This window comes from Tupaia chinensis, unplaced genomic scaffold, assembly GCF_000334495.1.
Source record: "Tupaia chinensis unplaced genomic scaffold, TupChi_1.0 Scaffold000226_1, whole genome shotgun sequence".
Lineage (NCBI taxonomy): Eukaryota > Metazoa > Chordata > Mammalia > Scandentia > Tupaiidae > Tupaia > Tupaia belangeri.
This window is the reverse complement of record NW_006159701.1, coordinates 3,901,220-3,913,728: the sequence shown is the minus strand read 5'-3', so window position 1 is coordinate 3,913,728 and position 12,509 is coordinate 3,901,220. Positions and strand designations below refer to the sequence as shown.

The following is a 12,509-nucleotide window of genomic DNA, read 5'->3' as shown; positions in this document are numbered from 1 at the left end:
GGCGGGCCAGAGAGGGGCCAGCCCAGAGGCGGCTGGCGGAGGGCCGCCCCAGGCGCGCAAGAGACAGCGCCTCACGCACCTGAGCCCCGAGGAGAAGGCGCTGAGGAGGTGGGCGAGGGGCCGGGGTCTGGGAACCGATCTGAAGCCGGGACAGCGGGCTGAGGGCCAGGGCCAGGCGCTGACGACCGCGCCCTGCTCGGGAGCCCTGGGCCTGGCGGGTCCAGTGCCAGCGTGGCGCGGGGCGGGGCGGAGCAGGAAGCCTGGACTGACCCGGATCCTTCGCGCTGGGTGGAGTCCATGGCTACCTGGGCTTTTTCTTTACTTCTGTCATTAAGGACGACCGGACTGGGGATGCAGGCACCTGCGTTCCTGCTCGCCTGCCCGGTGACCAGCCCTGTCTTTCAGTCTTTCTGTACTTCGGGTGTAACTTGAGTCGAATAGCCTCTTCTTAGTTTACCTGCTTTTTTGGAGAGGTCTGTTCTTAGTGGATCTGCTCTTTTGAAAGAGCACAGAGCTAAAAAGACAGGGCTGTTGAACGGGCTCTGGAAGGCTCCCAGGTCAAGCTCAGGCTGCGTCCTTAAGATGGTACCTACTTCAGCTCTAACGTTGGGGAGAGGGAGACATGGGCTGCTGTGAGCACTAGCCCTCCGGAATGTTCATTCCTGTCTGATGATTGTGCCTTTGGTGATTTACGAAGTGTCTTCTGAGCAAACACAGGTCAAGGTTTCAGCTTCTCCTTTACCTGAGTTGGATGCGGGGAGCGAGGGCTGATGTCATAGCTGGATTTCAACCCTGGTAGATTTAATCAGTCCAAGTTGGATCCAGTTTGAGGGAATTGCAGTCAGAAAGCAGCGAGGAGTAGGAGGGGGAGGAGGAAAGTTTCCCTTATGATGCAAGATGAATGGTGCAGTGTCCAGCCCCACGTGGGCCTGCTGAGACGGAGGTGGATGATGCAATATGGGAGAATGAAGCAGGTCTTCAAGATCGATTGACAGAGGCTGTATTTTTTGTTTTGTTTTATTGAGGGGAGGAGCCGAAGTGTATTTTCCCATTAGTCTACCTTATACTGTAAATGGAAATGAAAGCACCAGCTGGCTAAGTTTTCAAATAAAGATATAAATAAGTTTGGAGGTGACTCAGTGTGGTATGTTCCTTCTCTTCGCAGAAAACTGAAAAACAGAGTTGCAGCTCAGACTGCCAGAGACCGAAAGAAAGCTCGAATGAGTGAGCTGGAACAACAAGTGGTAGATTTGGAAGAAGAGGTAAAACTACCTAAGGCCCAACCCTCTTAGCCATTGTGTTTCCTTCCTCTGTGAATGTTCTGATATCTGCTGCACAATCTAAGTTGTTTCAGTCCTTTTAGAATATGATTGAATCTGTCATTAGAAGTTAAACTCCAACCATCCCCCTAGCCTAGTGGTTAAGGGAGCTGGATTCCAAATGGTTGACTATAGTTCAAATCTTGGCCCAGGAGGCTTGAAAAATACACCGGGCATGTGTGTGTGTCCCAAATCCCAGAAGGATAGAGAATTGGATTGTAGTGTGATCATGCCCCATTGTTGGGGATCTTTTCTCTATTTCTCAATAGTGAACTTACATGCCCTCTGACAATGAAAAAAAAGTTAAAAAAAGAAAGGAAATGAAACAAAAAAGTTATACTAATCCAAGTTAGGGTAATACTATGAATTAGGTAGTTGATGAAGTGGTGAAGCTTATTGAAAGCAGAAGTGATTGGCTCTTTGGCATTTGGAGCTAGATCTATCTCAGGGTTGGTGATTTCAGTATTTAGTGAGTTAGTACTAAGAAATTAGCAAGAGCAGATAGGAAATCATTGCTTAAATTTGCCAGATTCTTCCTGACTTGACAAGAGTTCTCTAGAAGTTCCTTTCCCCTTCTATGGTTTCATCTTAAATTGCTGCCAGTTATACATCTTGGATACATATGGATTATTTATATATATTTATTTAATTCTGCTATAAGGCACGTATGCTCACTGGAGAGAGAGAGAGAGAGAGCAGAGAAAGAGAGAGCAGAGAAAGCAATCCCCCAGAGGAGATGGTCATGCTGCAATCCCTTCTGTATTTTTCCTTTCTGGATTTTAGGCATGCACATACACATACCTGGCATGTTTTTCTTTTCTTTTCTTTCTTTCTTTTAATAATTATTTAACGTTATTTATCTATTTGTGTATTTATTTTAATTTGACCAGAGAGGGACAGAGTGAGAGACAGAGAAAGTGAGAAAACAAGCCTCCAGTTCTGGAATTCGAACCATGGTCGGCCATGTGGGAGTCCAGCGCCCTTAACCACCACTCCAGCTGCCCCCTTTAACGCCCCCCCCACCCTGTATTTTTCAAGGTGAATGGTCTGGAACTTAAATTGTACAGTTGGCCATGTGGGATCCAGCTGCCTTAACCACCATACTGCTGGGTGGCCCTATATTGTTCTTTTTAAAGTTTGAATCATTAGCTGGCTTATATAAGAAACATGAGTCATTCAGGAGCAGTTTGCTTTTACTTATTTTGGTTTTATAGTCCATTACTCCCACTATCACTTTTATTATTACCTGCTGGTTTAAGCTAGTATTATTTTTTTCCTTTATTCATGATAGAGCTCATGCATATATGTGTGAGAGAGCGAGATGAATGCTTCATAGAATCTGGTCATGCCACAATCCCCTTCCTCCAGTCCTCCAGCCCATTGGACCTTGGGTTCTTGTACGTGTGCCTGGCATGTTTTCAGGCCAGCTGGGCCACCGTCTTGAACAGTATTTGCTATGTGGGATTTAGTTTCTCTCTTTTATTTTTAAAATTTGCTACAGGGTACGTGCATTTGCCATAAACAAAGAGATCTGGGAAAGGTGAGAAAGCACCTCCCAATGGCTATGACCACTTTGCAATCCCTTCTCTTCCATTCTCCTCTCGGGATCTTGGGCACGCGTGTACACGTGCCTGGCGTGAGTTTTAAGCCACCAGATCCAGGACGCGAACTGCGATCGACTACGTGGGAGTTCAGCGACATAGCCATTACGCTAACTGCTGGTGTGTTTTTCAAGTTGCTGGGTCTGGCACTTGAACCATGCTGTTGGCTATGTGGGATCCAGCCTTTTTAACTGCCATGCCACCGGGTGGTCCAGATTTAGCTTCACTTAAGCAGCACATTACCTGCTCTACAGAGCTAGCACTAGTATTTTCTTTCTTTAACATATCTTTTTTTTTTTTTTTTTTAAGTTTTTTGCCATAGTGCTCATGTGCTCTTCAGACAAGAGAGAGATAGTGAGAGGGGAAAGTGAGAAGTCACCCTGTGGGTGGGGTGGCCATGCCGCAACCCCTTCTCCTCCAAGGATTTTGGGCACACATGCATACATGCCTAGCATGAGTTTAAAGTCTCCAGGTTCGGGACATGAACCATGATCAGCCATGTGGGAGTCCAGCGTCTTAACCACTACGCCACCTGCTGGCCCCAATCTTTTTTTTTAACATCTCTAAATGCCATATGTCACCCTTTCCTGAAGTCTATATTAGTAGTTGGAGGCACTGTGCTATTTTTGACCCCATGAAATAGCTTACTTTCCATAATTCTGGCCTAGCCTTCTAATACCTACTATGAATAACTGCATAAGCAAAGATTTTTCTCGCCCAGAAGTTCAAGATTGAAAGGAAACCAACTGTAGTGAAAACTGCAGTTGGCCATGTGGGAGTCCAGCACCCTTAACCAGCACGCCACCTGCCGGCCCCAGAGTAAGGTGTTTTAATAGTCTCTTACGAATTTTTTTCCAGAACCAAAAACTTTTGCTAGAAAATCAGCTTTTACGGGAGAAAACTCATGGCCTTCTAGTTGAGAACCAGGAGTTAAGACAGCGCTTGGGGATGGATGCCCTGGTTACTGAAGAGGAGACGGAGGCGGAGGCCAAGGTAAATCATATCCTTTGTTCGGTGCTGCATGTGAGAATTGGTTCCAAGTCACATGACCCAATGGTTATGTTTATGTTCTAGGCCTCTGATTAAGGGTTCTAGACATTTTCCTTTCTTCTTTCTTTTTTAAAGAATTATTTTATTCAACTTTATTTATTATGATGATTATTTTCTAGCTTGATCAGAGAGAGACAAAGAGAGAGGGAAAGTGAGAAAGCAAGCCACCAGGTCCAGGACGTGAACCATGGTCGGCCATATGGGAGTCCAGCACCTTTAACCACCACACCACCTGCCGGCCCCCATTTTCCTTTCATTTTAAGACATTTCCATACAGGCAGGGTATTCTTTAACAACACATTATTTTATCCAATATGTAATGAATAATACTAAATCCCAATGATAAAAATAAGTTACATGGCTCTCTAAGAACAAGAACTAACAAATGCCAAATAAACCAACAAGGTGTACCATGTAAGTATTGAGGACTGGGGGAGGAAAGCCAGTCAAATCAGATTTTGAGTGCTATGAAAAAATATAATAGTTCATTGATAAATATGAATGAATAGGGAGAGGATTTGTTGCGATAGTGGCAGTTCTCTGATAAGAGAAGGGTGATGTATGAAGAAACTTGAAAGAGTTCATGGAAAAATGGAATTAACCCTGTGAAGGGTGCTCATATATCTCTCTCTATTTCTGTATTCCATCTCTGTCACCCTCACATGTACACACAAGTGGTCTATCATAAACTTTTTAAAAAATTACAAAAGACTTGATTCACTGTCACAGAACTGTACCTAGTTATGTTTAGAGAAAAACAAAGCAAGAACCAAAAGAGAACTTGTCAAAAGTCAAAAAAATACTTGCTTGTAAATATATTAAAAAAAAAAAAAAAACAGAAGAAAGAAAGAAAAAGGGAATTAAAGTATGAATTTGATTTGGTACAAAAAAAATTTTGAAATCCCAGGACCAGCAGTTGGCGTAATGGCTATGTCGCTGGACTCCCATGAAGTCAACCACGGTTTGAGTCCTGGACCTGGTGGCTTAAACTCACGCCAGGCGTGTGTGTGTGTGTGTGTGTGTGTGCCCAAGATCCTGAGAGGAAAATGGAGAAGGGATTGTGGCATGGCCATCCCCTCTGAGGGATGATTTCTCGCTTTCTGTCTCTGTCTCTCTCTGTCTTTCTGGCGAGTGCACATTCCCTTTAGCACAAACCTCTCCCCCTCCCACACACAAAAAATGTGAAATCCCTGCATGATTTTTATATAATATACATTTTCTACTAAAGGTTTTGAAGATGGTTCATATGAGTTTTAGTCTGACTTGTGTCAAATTCAATGAAACCAATTAAAGTCTTGGATTGACAATATGGCAGTTTTAAGTCTGTAAAGAGAATGTTCAGGAAGAACTTTAAAAATTTCAACTATAAAAGAGTTGGGCCAGCCCTGTGGCCTAGTGGTAAAGGGAGCCAGATTCCAAACGGTTGACCTTGGTTTGAATCCCAGCTCTAGCAGCTTGAAAAACATTCTGAGCACATGTATGTGTGAGACAGAGAGAGAGAGAGAAAGGGAAAGGGAAAGGGAAAGTGAGAAAGCAAGCTGTCAGGTTCGAGACTCGAACTGTGGTTGGGCATGTGGGGATCCAGAGCCTTTAACCATCATGCCCACCTGCCAGCCCCTATTATATAATTTTTTAAAGAATATTGTGCGACCAGCAGGTAGTATGGTGGTTAAGGAGCTGGAATCCCACATGGCTGACTGTGGTTTGACTCCTGGACCAGGCGGCTTGCTTTATCAGCTCCCCCATCTTTCTTTGTTCAAAATAATAATAAGTAAAACTAAATAATTCTTTTAAAAATTATCGTACTGAGACAAATATCATTAAGGCATTTATCAGTCTTGCCTGAATCTTTGCTTCGAGAGGAAAACTGTTTCATTGCACAGAAAACGACAATGAAAAGTTAGTCTTACCTCCCTTTTCTCATTTCTTGAGGAGGACTTAAGAAAATGGAGGATTCAGCCAGGGTGGTGTGCACTGCTAAGATGCTGTGCTCCACAGTCTGGGACCACATGGGAAGCCCGGGTTTGATTCCTGGTCCAGCCTAAAGGCCAGGCATGGTGGTGCACACTTGTTTAGTTCCCAGGTGGGAGGCCAAGGCAAGAGGACTGTAATATGGCAGGATCCTGTCTTAAAAAAGGAAATGGGGGAAAAAATGTAAAGATTTCAGCTCTGAAGAAGTTTTCTAACTTTCTTATGAGCTTCCTAGTGAGCATTTCCTTAGGGACTCACGGTTACTTATTCACTTTGGTTTTTTCTCTCAGGGGAATGGAGTGAGGCCGGTGGCCGGGTCTGCTGAGTCCGCAGCACTCAGACTACGTGCACCTCTGCAGCAGGTGCAGGCCCAGCTGTCACCCCTTCAGGACATCTCCCCATGGATTCTGACAGCGTTGACTCTTCAGACTCTGAGGTAGGGATCACTTGGACTTACCAAGACCTATATAACTAGCTAATTCCACCTATTCGATGCCTGGCATTCCTAACCAGACAAAGGCAGAAGTTAGTTTTGGTGGGGTCAGAAGTGAACATCAATTACTGTCCTAGTGCCAGATGTTTTAGGTCATGGAGCGAGATCTACATAAATGGGTCTTGTGGGTCCTGAGGTCATCTTGGAGCATAATGGTTAATTTACAATATGGAACCCAGTACTGGGTGCTCTAGATAGATTCTTACGTGCATTCTGATAGTTACACTCTGTTTCATTTTTGCCTCTTCCAGTCTGATATCCTGTTGGGCATCCTGGACAACTTGGACCCAGTCATGTTCTTCAAATGTCCTTCCCCAGAATCCACCAGCCTGGAGGAGCTCCCTGAGGTCTATGCAGAAGGACCCAGTTCCTTACCAGCCTCCCTTTCTCTGTCAGTGGGGACGTCATCAGCCAAGCTGGACGCCATTAATGAACTGATTCGTTTTGACCACATATACACCAAGCCCCTAGTCTTAGAGATACCCTCTGAGACAGAGAGCCAAGCTAACGTGGTAGTGAAAATCGAGGAAGCACCTATCAGCCCCTCAGAGAAGGATCACCCTGAACTCATTGTCTCAGTGAAGGAGGAACCTACAGATGACTTCATTCCAGAGCTGGGTATCTCCAATCTACTTTCTTCCAGCAACTGCCTGAAGCCATCTTCCTGCCTGCTGGATGCTTATAGTGACTGCGGATATGAGGGCTCCCCTTACCCCTTCAGCAACAGCATGTCCTCTCCACTTGGTGTAAACCATTCCTGGGAGGACACTCTTTTTCCCCAACTGATTAGTGTCTAAGAAGTGACCCTGTCACCCTTTCCCTTGACTGTCACACTGCCTGGAGGATAGATGAGAAACATGTTTTCTATGCTTCATTCAAAAAGCCAAAGTAGAGGGTGCACAGTCCTAGAGAATTCCTCTAAGGTATTTGTTTGTTCAAACCTCATAGATGATCCCAAACATTGTCTTTTAACATCCAGCGGTCCGTTGTATTCAACTATATTACTATAATTCAGAACTACAGTCTTTGGTTTGCTTTTATCTTGAGGACTGTAGTTCTGTAGTTTGCCCTAAAGTATAAGGGACATTGGACAAGCGTCTTAAAGTAGTCATGGAATTTATGGCTGGCCCTTTATCATTTCTCTTCCCCCTTTTCTGCATCCCGGGCTTGCCTCTGATTTTAGGTCTTTTAGTTTGCTTCTGTAAGCAGAGTGAATACCTACCTGAGGGGGCTCCTTTTCCCTCATGTACAGTTCAAGTAAAGATCAAGAATCTTTTGTCAAATTATAGAAATTTACTATGTAAATGCTTGATGGAATCTTTTCCTGCTAGTGTAGCTTCTGGAAGGTGCTTTTTCCATTTATTTAAAACTACCCATGCAATTAAAAAGTGCAATGCAGCATCTTTGTTCTTTGTTTCCTTCTAGGTTTTAGAAGAAATGTTTGCCATGGTAATAATTTATCTAACAAAAGTGAGCAGGGCATTTAAAAAAAATATTTTGCTAGAGGGCACACACACTTAATGTAGAGTGAGTGAGCAAGCATGCACTCCCATGGAAGATGGCCATGTCACAATCTCTTCTCCTCCAGTTCTCCTTCTGGGATTCTGGACATGTATGCACATGTGCCTAGCATGTTTTTCAAATTGGAGAGACTTGATAACATGATCATCCTTCATGATGGGAAGATTCCATTTGGAAATCTTATAAGATATTAAAGGACTTGCTCTACTTATAGAATTTATTTCACTGGGGCCAACCGTGGTTGTGAAGGTGTTAGTTCCCCCACAGCCAACTCCACGGTTAAGTCCTGGACCCTTGAAAAACACATTGGGTACGTGTGCATGCATGCCCCAAATCCCAAGAAAATGGATTGAGGTATGTCTGTCTTCTGGGGGTAAGGGTGATTTCTCACTTTCCCCATCTCTCTGTCTCTGGTGATTGCAAATGCCCAATAGCAAAAAAAAAAAGAAAGAAAGAAAATTCACCTATGCCAGCAGATGAAATCATTCTGTTTTTAAAATTTATCTATACATGAGAGAAAACACATGTATGTGTGAGAAAGAGTGAGAGAAGCACCCTTGACAGTTCTGGCCACACCAATAATCCCCTTTCCCCAGCCCTCCAGCTCATCAGGACCTTGGGGCCACATGCATAACCCAAGGATCAAACCCACAGAGGTTGCAAGCACTGCAGTTCAGTTTGCAGCAGACTGTACCGCCAGGCTGGGCCAGTTTCCTATTATTAAGACTATGGGGAGGTCAAAGTGAATGAGACAAAGGGAGGCAGGATTCAGGGAATTCTAAGCAAGGCAAAGACGACTATAGTTTTAATCAAGTACAAGGGACTATTTGGTGTGGGGACTGGAGGCACATTTCAAGTCAAGTCAGCCTAACAGTTGAAGGGAGAGCCCCTGATAGGCCATGTGGGAGTCCAGCACACCAAGCAGTGTGCCACCTGCTGGGCCCATCAAAACCCAATCTTAGTGCTCAGCAATGCAAGCTTGCTTAGGCTCACTTTCCGTATTGTAAATTAAAGACAACCTCTAGCTGCATGTTTAAAAACTTTATCTCACCTGATTTTCTGTAACTCTGAACACTTTAATGCCAAGGATCTATTTAAGGATTGTATAGGCAAATGTCAGCTACAGATGCATCTGAACCTCTGTAATAGCACAAGCATCTGGAGATTGAGGCTCACGTCATTTACATTCAATGACACCATATGAAAGAGGCAGCTGCACTAGGAGGACAAGGACATACATAACCTGTATAGATTTTCAAGGTTTTCATTTCCTACACAGATGGGTAAAAATGACTAAACAGTGTGCTCAGCCTTGAGAAAACACCTGGTATTCAAAGACATTTTCATACTCAAACACCAAATTGAATGGTTAGAAATGAAAATCAAGACCATTCCAGAAAACCAAAACAAGATTTCCACTAAAGACAGAGGGTTGTCCCATAATTGAGATGAAAGATAATAGGTGACAAGATGCCTGCATACTATTTTTTCGAGCTTTGCCACACCAACCTATGTCTATCTCCTGGGTTTTCTACTAAATACGGTATGAAGCAAAGACAAGGCAGAGACCGAACTGTAGGCAGTAGTTCCTTCTGAAGAAAATATCTGAAGGTATCAGTTAAATTCTAGTCTCCCGGGGGACCAGCAGATGACATAATGGTTACTTCGCTGGACTCTCATGTAGCTGACTATGGTTTGAGTCCTGGACCTAGCAGCTTAAAACACACACTGGGCTGGGAATAGCAGATGGCATAATGGTTACTTCACTAGACTCCAAAGTAGTCTACTGTGGTTTGAGTCTTGAACTCAGTGGCTTAAAACTCACACCAGGTTGTGTAGCAAAAATCTCTAAGAAAAAAAAAACAAAACTCAAATTGGGTACATGTGCATGCATGCTCAAAATCCTGAGAGGAGAATGAAAGAGAAGGGACTGTGGCGTGGCCATCTCTGCTGGGAAGTGATTTCTCGCATTCTGTTTGTCTCTCCAGTGAGTGCACACACTCTACACCGAAAATCTTTAAAAAAAAATTCTAATTTTCTAAGCATTAAATCTTTACCCTTGAGACTCCCCCCCCCCCCCTTTTTGCTCTAGAGGGTGAGTGCACTTGCTGGAAGGAGACACACAGAGATAAAGTGAGAAGTCACTCCCTAGGGGGGATGGCCACATTGCTATTCCTTCTCCTTCCTTGTCCTCTTGGCATTCCAAAATGGAATCCATTCAGGATTTTGGGCACACATGTACACACGCCCAATATGATTTTTAAGCCACTGGGTCTGGGACATGAACCATGGTCAGCCATATGAATCCAGTGCCGTAGCTACCATGCTACCTGCTGGCCCTGTATCTTTTTTTTACCCCCCTAATTTGCTAGAGGGTACATGAACTTGCTGGAGAGAGAGAGAAAGTGCAAGAAAGTGCTCTCACACCACCCGTGGGAATGGTCACAATGCAATCCCTTCTCCCTCATTTCTTCCTTTCAGGATTCTGGGCATGCATGCACACATTCTCAGTGGTTTTTTTCAAGCCACTGGAACCAGGAGTTGAACTGCATGGTAGGCCATGTGGGATCATGCTGCTTTAACCACCAGTCCACAGGCCTACTTTTAAAAAATGCTATTGTTGGGGGCTGGCAGGTAGTATGGTGTTTGGGGAACTTAACTCCTACATCGCTGACCATGGAAGTCCTGGACTTGGCAATTTGCTTTCTCACTTTCCCTCTCTCTCTGGTCGAATTTAAAACTAACAATAATGATGAATAAAATTACATAATTTTTTTTTTTTAAATGGCATTGTCAGGATCAGCAGATGGCGCAGTGGTTACGTTGCTGGACTCCTGCATGGCAAATTGCAGTTTGAGTCCCGGACCCAGTGGCTTGAAAATCACACTGGGCGCATGTACATATGTGCCCAAGATCATGGGAGAATGGACTGTGGTATGGCCATGCTCCTGGGGCTGATTTCTCACTTTCCTTCCCCATCCCCCAAGCAAGTACACACACCCTAAAGGCAAAACCATAAAAATAAATAAATAAATAAATAAATAAATAAATAAATAAATAAAACGTCACTGTTGGGGACCAGGTGGTGGCACAGTGGTAATGGAGCATACTATGAGGTTGATCCACATTGGAAAATTACCTGGTTTGCACCTGGAGACCTTACTGAATACACTGGCAGTTCACATGCCCTGGGGCTCACTGAGGCTGGGGCTAGCATGTGACCTGGAGACCTTGTTGGGATGCCTATCTGCCTCAGTGAGGAAAGAAGAAACTTTAAAAACTAAAATAAAATACCACTGGTAGTCTAAGTAGGAAATTAACAGAGCTAGGTGATTTGAACAAAACAGATATACACAAAACTATATTTCGTCAAAGAGTTTAATTTACACTGCTTGAATCCCACTTTGTTGTAGATTATTCACTGTAAAACCAGCTAATTGGTCAAGTGGAATGAACATTGGACCTGGTGAGTTGGATTATACTACTTAATTGTCACTCATTATTTTAGACTTTAGTTTCCTAATCTGTAAAATAAATAAAATTAGATAACTTTTAGCTGTGCTTTCCAAAGATTGGTTAACAATCTTGCCCAACAAGTCAGAGACCCAGATTTATCAAGAAATGACTGTAAACTTGCAGGCAATACTGCCCCCCAGTGACCTGTCAGATCTTAAGAAAGGAAGAACCATTAACTGAACACAATATAACTTTCCTATTCATCTCTGTGAACCCTATATACCATTTCCAACCCCACATTTAACCTTTTTTTTTTTTTTTTTTTTTTGCTAGAGTGCACATGCACTTGCCACAGAGAAACAGAGAGAAATAGGGAAAGGAGAAAGCACCCACCATGGAGCAAAATCATACCGCAGTCCCTTCTCCCTCCCTTCAGGAATTCTGGCACATATGCACAGGCACTTGGCATGTTTTCCAAGATAGCAGGTTTAGGACTTTAACCATGTAGTCAGCCATGTGGGATCCAGCTGCCTTAAGCACCAGGCCATGGAGCTAGTCTTGAACATTTTTGGACTCAGTCACTGTTGCCATCTGAATACTGATGGCATGCCCATAGTGATCCTACATGCCCAATCATGCAGTTGGAGTCCCAGACCCAGTGGCTTGAAAAATACAGAAGTGTGTGAATGCGAGCCTGCCCAAAATTTTGAAAGGAAGGAGAAATGGAGACATGACTACAGTGTGAACATTCCCTATGGGGACAGGGTGGGGAAGGGGGGGGCTTACTCTATTTCTCTTTTTGTCTCTCTCTGGTGAGTGCACGTGCCCTTTGGTAAAATGAAATAAAAAACGAAAGAGAAGAAATTCAGGAATACAAATACTTCAAAAAATCCAAAACACTTAAGTTTTATTGAAAAATGAGAAAATACAGAAACACCAGATTCTTGTTTTAAAATAAAATAAAATGACAGCATCTTCTAGAATTTTCCTAATACTGCCCCATTCTTGTCACTATTAAACAAAACCACATTCCAGATCCAAAATAACAAATGACCGTGCTGGTAGACAATCTTCTAGCCCCCACCTTAGTACTCTAAA

The 12,509-nt window shown here is 43.6% G+C and overlaps 1 protein-coding gene across 1 annotated transcript; it reads left to right on the top strand.

Annotated features, from left to right (window-relative positions):
- On the top strand, window positions 1-7,835 carry XBP1 (X-box binding protein 1; the record flags this gene model as incomplete). The annotated part of the gene is given in 6 exon segments (XM_014587616.1): window positions 1-108; window positions 1,166-1,262; window positions 3,779-3,913; window positions 6,232-6,291; window positions 6,294-6,377; window positions 6,686-7,835. Coding segments are annotated over 6 exon segments (1,030 nt in total), but the record flags the coding sequence as incomplete, so codon positions are not given.
- Between the last annotated feature and the right edge of the window lie 4,674 nt (window positions 7,836-12,509).